At 47.1% G+C, this 7,691-nt stretch overlaps 2 protein-coding genes across 2 annotated transcripts; both read right to left on the bottom strand.

The window, feature by feature from the left end:
• Positions 1-633: 633 nt before the first annotated feature.
• On the bottom strand, positions 634-3,755 carry LOC142584548 (uncharacterized). Its single transcript, XM_075694653.1, has 4 exons — positions 3,240-3,755; positions 2,384-2,914; positions 1,687-1,923; positions 634-1,125 (listed from the first exon to the last, which is right to left on the bottom strand). The coding sequence occupies exons 1-4, from the start codon at positions 3,753-3,755 to the stop codon at positions 634-636; spliced, it is 1,776 nt and encodes a 591-aa protein (XP_075550768.1).
• On the bottom strand, positions 3,752-4,648 carry LOC142584547 (uncharacterized). The gene has a single exon (XM_075694652.1). The coding sequence runs from the start codon at positions 4,646-4,648 to the stop codon at positions 3,752-3,754; it is 897 nt and encodes a 298-aa protein (XP_075550767.1).
• Positions 4,649-7,691: the final 3,043 nt, after the last annotated feature.

Here is a 7,691-nt window from a genome sequence, read left to right as displayed (position 1 = left end):
CTACTGGTGATCATCAAGGGTTCAGCATTTAATATATCTGCTCTTACCACCACCCGCCGTGGTTGCTCAGTGGCTATGGTGTTAGGCTGCCGAGCACGAGGTCGCGGTATCGAATCCCGGCCACGGCGGCCGCGTTTTGATGGGGGCCAAATGCGAAAACACCCGTGTACTTGGATTTAGGTGCACGTTAAAGAACCCCAGGTGGTCAAAATTTCCCGAGTCCCCCACTAGGCGTGCTTCATAATCAGAAAGTGGTTTTGGCAAGTAAAACCCCATAATTTAATTTTTTGCTCTTACCAACACTAACAATACAAGATATTCCTCTAACAATTCTTTCCTTCCTCAAATAAACACTAATTGTCAACGTTTACTGCTCTTTTATGGCGGTTAAACACTAAATTAAACCACCGCATATTAAAGCCTGCCGCACAATTAACATTAACATTCAAGAGAGATATGAAGAAATATTTACTATCGACACTACTGGCGACAGACTCATTACTATGAACATATATGTTACATCCTTTATTGCCGGAGGCAGGGTACAGATAGGCGGGAAACCGCCGTCACGTGACACATGGTAACACAGGGTTGCTTAGCCCTAAGATTGTCCCGCTATAACACTCCTCCCCCCTACGTCACGAAGTCCTTCAGATACGCAGGACGGCTGCGTTGGCGCTGTGGTCGCTGGACTTGAAGGGATGCGCTCACTTTACTGTCCTCACCACAGGAACCAGGTTCGGTACTGGGTGTTGCAGCCTCCTCTCGTATTTCTCTTTGGTCCCGTCTTCCAGGGTCCTCTGGGCTTGAAGTAATGCCACTTTCGGAACACTCTGCCGGGGAAGCAACCAATGGTTCCTCCTCTTCACACATTCTATAAGTGGAACTATCCAATGCATAGCTGGCAGAACGACTTCTGAGTTGGTCAACATGGCGTCTCCACCGACGTCCATCCTTGGTGACGACCAAGTACGACACTGGTCCAGTGACAGAATCCACAATGCCTGGCAACCACTTGGGCCCATAGAGATAGTTGCGCACAAACACTCGATCCACCACTTCAAACAGTCGCACTGCCTGGTTACGGCGCTGCATCACCTGCTCTTGTTTTTGCTGCACACTGGACTGCAGGTCAGGATGCAGACGCTCTAACACATTTGAAAGTTTCCTTCCCATTAGCAATTCGGCTGGGCTTTTGCCTGTTGTAGCATGAGGCAGGATATGCTGGGTCATTAAAAACCTAGCCAGACGTGTGTCGATATTGCCTCCAACCATGCGCTTGAGTACTTCCTTGGTTTCGCGCATCATTCGCTCTGCTTGACCATTTGAAGAAGGGTGATATGGGGCAACGGTCACATGTCGGATTTGATTTCGGCACATAAAGTCTCTGAACTCCTCCGAACAAAATGCAGTTCCATTATCCGAAACAACAGTTTCTGGAATGCCATGAGTAGCAAAAAGAAAACGAAGCTTCGCACAAACTGCAGCTGCCGACATGGAAGTCATTCGGCACACTTCCAACCACTTTTAGTGAGAGTCCACCACAATGAGGAAGACGCTGCCTTGGAACGGCCCAGCAAAATCAATATGTAGTCTTGTCCAAGGACGCTTGGTGAACTCCCTAGGGTGAATTTTTGCAGCTGCTGGCGCAGACCTGGATTCTTTACAACGTGCACAGTTCCTCACTTTCTGCTCAACATCTCCGTCAATTCCTGGCCACCACACGGCTCCTCTGGCGAGCCCCTTCATCTTGACAATTCTTTGATGAGCTGTGTGAAGAATGTCCATGACATATGGTCGAGCTGGCTCCGGAATGACCACACGACTACCCCACAGCAAACAACCTTGGTACACCGACAGTTCATGCTTGCGGCTCACAAATGCTGCAAACTCTTCCGGTAGCTTGCCCTCTGGCCACCCATGCTGCACCCAATTGCAGACTCTAGCCAACAGCTTGTCCCTTGACGTAAAACTTGCCACCTTCCTAGAGTTCAATGTTACTTCCGGCGCCATTTCTAGCATTCCTACTTCCCAAAGACGCTGCTCCTCTTGCTCCGCCTTACTGGCCCTCAGTGGTAAACGACTGAATGCGACAGCATTGGAAAGCTTCTCTGCTGGTCGATACTCAATTTCATAGTCATATGCTGATAACATGAGAGTCCAACGTAGCATCCGTGGTGATAGCACCTGGGGAAGGGGCTTGGTATGGTGCAACAGTCCTAAGAGAGGTTTGTGGTCCGTCACAATTTTGAAATGCCTCCCATACAGAAATGCCAAAGCCAATGGCGAGCGCTTCTCGGTCTGTTTGGGCATAATTCCGCTCTGCCGCGCTCATAGTCCTAGATGCATATGCAACCGGTCTCTCGCTGCCATCTTCCCCCACATGACTCAACGCAGCACCCAGTCCATACGGGAAAGCGTCACAGGCCAGCACTAGGGGCCTGTTGACATCATAGTGCACAAGAACATGCGATGATTGCAGCAGATCTTTCGCCTGGCGAAATGCGTCTGCCTCGGCTCCCGTCCAACGCCACTGGCGACCCTTGTCCAACAGCCGGTACAGTGGCTCCAAGGCATGTGTTGCTCCCTTAAGAAACTTCTTGTAAAAGTTCAGAGCTCCCAAAAAGACTTGAAGCTCCTTTTTGCATGTTGGCTCTGGGGCCTCATGAATAGCACGCACCTTCTCTACTGTCGGCTGCACACCTGCAGAGTTCACGCTGAACCCCAAGTAACGCACTTCCTCAACACAAAATTGACATTTGTCAAATTTCAGTCGCAGACCGTCTTCGTGGATTCTTTTGAGCACCTCTTGCAAACGAGCATGGTGCTGTGCCTCATCCCTTCCACCGATCAAGATGTCATCCAAGAACACCAGCACACCATCAATTCCATGCAACAGCTCTTCCATGTACCTCTGAAAAATAGCCACTGCCACTGCCACGCGAAATTGAAGACGGGTTACGCGGAGCAGTCCCCGATGTGTTGTAACCGTCAACAAGTCCGCTGTTTCCTCATCAACGGTCTTCTGTTGATACGCTTGTCCGAGGTCTAGCCTTGAAAACTTCGAGCAACCAGGCAGCCTGGCAAACAGCTGCTCTGGTGTTGGCAGAGGATACGTTTCCCACTGCACCACTCTTGTAGTCCCCGCAGATCCTTATCGATCCACCTTTTTTGACAACTGGAACGACAGGTGTTGCCCACTTCGAGTGCCGTACAGGCTAGAAAATGCCTTGGCTCACCAACCTGTCCAGTGCTTCGTCGACCTTCGGTCTCAATGCAAACTGTACTTGCCGTGGCTTCAGAAATCGTGGTGGAGCTGCCGGGTTCACCTCTATGCGTACAGGAGGCCCTTTACTTGTCCCAAGTCCAGGCTCAAAGACTGAAGAATACTTCTTGAGCAAGGCCGTTGTTCCTTTACTGCCAGTTCTACTCGGCTCGCACACACTGTTAACGCCACTCAGACTTATTCCCAAGGACTTGAACCAGTCCCGACCGATAAGTCCGACACTAGCACCCTTAACCAACACCAATCGCAGGCGATGTTCCTGCCCCTTAAATTCCACCGTCACGGTCAGTTCCCCCAACACTCGTAGTTCCTTGTTATTGTAAGCTCGGAGGTGACGGCCACTTGGGCGCAACGCCCTTTTCGATATTCGCAGCTTCCGCATAGTGCGGTCGTTGATGACTGAATACACTGCACCCGAGTCCACCTCCATCTCTAAGGGACTTCCGTTGGCGCGCACTTCCACTCTCATGCTGGCTCCTCACCAGACAGTACGAACACGTCGTATACGTCCGACGCAGCATTCTTGTGACGGCCTCCATTGGCCCGTTTTCCGTTCGGAGAGTTCGGTTCAGCCGAAGCGCGAGCTGTAGCCTTCCTCCTGCATGCTCTTACTATGTGCCCTCGTTGCTTGCAGAAGTGGCACTGCACATTAATGAATGGGCAACTGCTCGGCGAATGCGCACCCTTGCAGCGGAAACATCCACTTGTGCTCCCAGGCGAACCAGCCTGCTTCTGGGTACCCTCCTTGGCTGTCACTGGCGCAGAGACCTTCGTAACACATGGGTCGAAACGCTTCCCGCTCACGCTGCAAACTTCAGACGATGTGGCACCGCCACGAATTTGCTCAGTCTGTCGCTGTGCAGATTCTATGGCAATGGCTTTCTCCCGAGCTGTCGCAAACGTAAGCTCCGGCTCCGCCAGCAACCGACGCTGAAGAGTCTCGCTTCGCACCCCGCACACCAGTCGGTCGCGCAACATGTCGTCGAGCGACTCACCGAAATCACAATGTTCCGAGAGACGTCGCAGTTCTGCGATGTAGTCGGCAATTGACTCACCGGGCTGCTGCTGACGCGTGCCAAACTTGAAAAACTGTACTGTCACCGACGGTCGCGGCGAGAAGTGGTTTGACAGACGCCTGACGATCTCATCGTAGGCCACCGCCGACGGCGGATCCGCAGAACAAAGGGAGCGAACGATGGCATACGTTGCTGGGCCGCAAACGCTGCAGAGCGTTGCTCGCTTCTTCTCGTTACCGTCAATGTCGTTTGCTTTAAAGAAAAATTCGAGGCACTCTAAATACAAGGGCCAAGACGGCGCCTCCGTCGGAACGAATTCCCCAATCGTGCCCAGTGTAGCTGCCATTTTCCCCTACCGCCAACCACTTCGGCTAGCCCCGCGCCTCATCAGGCCTAAATTTCGATCCTCGCCGGAGGCAGGGTACAGACTAGCGGGAAACCGCCGTCACGTGACACATGATAACACAGGGTTGCTTAGCCCTAAGATTGTCCCGCTATAACAATATATTATATACAAATTTATTTTACCACTTTCAGTGCTTCTGTATTGGCCTAATGTATTGCTTTTATTCTCTATATCCCATTGTCTTTATTTCTTCCTTTCTTATTTTCAGAAATTTTAAGTTTTTTTTGTCGCACAGTATATATTTCACTTGTACTTTGCATATTGTAAGCATATTTTTGTTTCTAATTATCTAGTGCAATAACCTTGTGTTCGTTGATATTTGTCATCCCTATTTTTCCATAACGTGCCAATTACTACATTTTTATTTATTCATACACAGCATGTATTTCATTTGCTTGTATTTGTAAGCACCTTCCTTGTATTTCATTACTTGCTTCATTAACTTCGTGTATTCTGATGTGTATCACTGCTATGTTGGCATAATGTATTACTTACTATATTGTTAAACTATTAATAGGTCTCACTGACAGTTTTTGTAACTCCGGGACCTCCTTCTGTACTAAGGATGAATGATGAAATAAAATTTAGGTATTCTGCATCAATTGTGTAATTATTAGGTATTAAACATCACCATTGCTAGATTTCACAGCGGCACCACTCCCCAGGTTTTGAGCGACCTCTAGTAGAACGAACAAGTGATCTTTTTTCATGTAGTGGATTGGCTTCCCGCATGACATCATAAGAATACACAAAGCAAGCCTCCTCATTAAGCTTATTTTTAGTAGGATATGAAGGCATAGTAATTTATGTACCTGTAAAAGTAAACACACTAATGTAAGACATGTAGATGTTTCTTGAGTCCAATGGTAGAGTTGCCTGGGATAGCAGATTGTCTGCCACTGTTGTCTACACACATACTATCGACAAAAAAAGTTTGCGGACCACAGGATCTCAGAAAACGCTAAATATCCGAGCAGCCTTTAAAAGTAGCCAGTAAAACCGTACATCACAATGTTCGCATATACTAGTAGAGACTGGAAGTGGGAATAGCAGGCTTCGTTTTGAGGCTGCGGAGATATTCAGCTTTTTGTGAGATCCCTTCATTAGTTAACTTTTTGGGTCGATAGTACATTTGTATGTGTGTGGTAGGGAAGATATGAATTAGAGAGTTTCTCCAAAAAAGCAGGGCTTTGCTATAGATGTGCCAGGCTGTAGATGTGCAGGCAAAGAGTGAGAAAGAATGCAATAATCTTTAACAATAGCAGAGTGACGACAGCAACCAAAGCAAAGCGGCAGAGGGGTACATGTGGTAGAAACTTGCACTGTACCTATTGCACTTATATTCTTGTACTGCAGGTGAGTGCAGAGAGTAAGTTACCGCGACTGCACACTGTACAAAACATAAGCGCTCTATGTAAACTTCGTTTTGCGGCCATCATCACCACAATAACAAAAAAAGCTGCATCTCTAAGTGACACGGGAACACACTAGGTTCAAGTAAACTGCAAGTAGCCAACACTACTGTCACTGTACAATGTCGTGTCCAATAAGGCAGGACATAGCCAAGTAGCCAACACTACTGTCACTGTACGATGTCGTGTCCAATGAGGCGGGACATAGCCAAGGCCACATAGAATAAAAGTGACATTGTAGAGGAAAGGCTTTAGAGGAGGGTAATTTTTAACCACTTGCAGCTCTTTATATAGCATGGTGACATGAAGCTTTCTTGAGTAGCCATTCGAGGAGAGATACTGTGTACGCGTAGGTAACACACAACTAAAATAGTTTCAGGGACTCTTTGGATGATGAGGTTAACCTTTAGTCTTCTTTTTTTTATGCACCCACAAGGTTCTGTTACACATGTACAGTTTTTCCGTGAACATTTTTTCTCCTTATCAACTTGTGTTGTACCTGTTTTTTCACCAATAAACTTCCAGTTGTGAATAGGTGCTCGTGTGTGTTCCTTACTTTCCTTGTATGATTTTGTTCTGTTTTCTTTAACTTCAGTCTTTCCTCAGCGGCAATGCTGATGTCATTGTTATTGATTTCTAGTGCTTTAAGCTAATATGGGCAGTCCTACACAATAGAGAAAGAGTGAAATAAAGAAATGCGCAAGATATGCATGCTGGGATGTGAAGTGGTTGCTTACGATGGGGCAGGGTGGACACCTTAGGGAATGGTGACTGAAACAATGTAATAATTCTTTTTTTCTCACACTTTCTCATTGGTCTCAGCAGCATTATGCTTACATTATCATCAGCAGTTCTACCAGTAAATGATAAGCAAATTCTGACATTATACCAGCTAATAACTGCCTTGCTCAAGATGGACAACTGAGCTATTTCATGATAAGAATGTTTGAAAACTTGCATCAATACTGACTGAAGGAAATGCTATTTTACTTCAGCTACCTAGAGAGAACTAGCATTAGTGGGGTTGATCTCTTGATATGTCTTATGGTAAATGAATGGAGGTGCATTTGCCCATTTAGAATGAGAATAGTGGAAATTAATGGGACACTGAAAAGACACTTCAACATTCCGACGGTTGTTATAATAATGAAGGGCATGACAGTTCCCGTAGCATTACTGTTCTGCTTACCATTTAAAGGTTACCAGCTTACTGCTGTGGTTTGGACATTAAACTCTACATTCGACCTCAGATTGGGTGTTCTTGTTGCACGTGCCTTGAACCCCACCCTTTCCATGCATATGAGGTGTGTTGAAAAAGAAACCGAACTTTTGCTATAACAGCTTTGCTGCTTATGGTACAACATTTTATGTGCTGTCCCCTTCAAATAGTCTCCTCTACTGGCAATGCACTCTTCCCATGTTTTCTTCCATTTTTGGAAAGGCTCCTGGAACGCAATTTCTGGAATGGCATGCAGGTCTCTTCTCGCATTGTCCTGGATCTCCTCTACGATTTGGAAAGAATCTAGGCCTGGAGAATATGGTGGGTGGGGCACAAAAGGTGTGTGGTGTTT

Source organism: Dermacentor variabilis, chromosome 6 (genome assembly GCF_050947875.1).
Source record: "Dermacentor variabilis isolate Ectoservices chromosome 6, ASM5094787v1, whole genome shotgun sequence".
Lineage (NCBI taxonomy): Eukaryota > Metazoa > Arthropoda > Arachnida > Ixodida > Ixodidae > Dermacentor > Dermacentor variabilis.
The sequence above is the reverse complement of the archived record's forward strand: the minus strand, read 5'-3'. Positions and strand labels throughout refer to the sequence as shown.

Coding starts and splice junctions, on each gene's coding strand:
- LOC142584548 (XM_075694653.1), bottom strand. CDS start 3,755: ATGAGAGTGGAAGTGCGCGCCAACGGAAGTCCCTTAGAGATGGAGGTG. Junction 1,924..2,383: donor TGGGTGCTGCGTTGAGTCAT/GTGGGGGAAGAT, acceptor AATTGGGTGCAG/CATGGGTGGCCAGAGGGCAA. Junction 1,126..1,686: donor ACGGAGATGTTGAGCAGAAA/GTGAGGAACTGT, acceptor CCTGACCTGCAG/TCCAGTGTGCAGCAAAAACA.
- LOC142584547 (XM_075694652.1), bottom strand. CDS start 4,648: ATGGCAGCTACACTGGGCACGATTGGGGAATTCGTTCCGACGGAGGCG.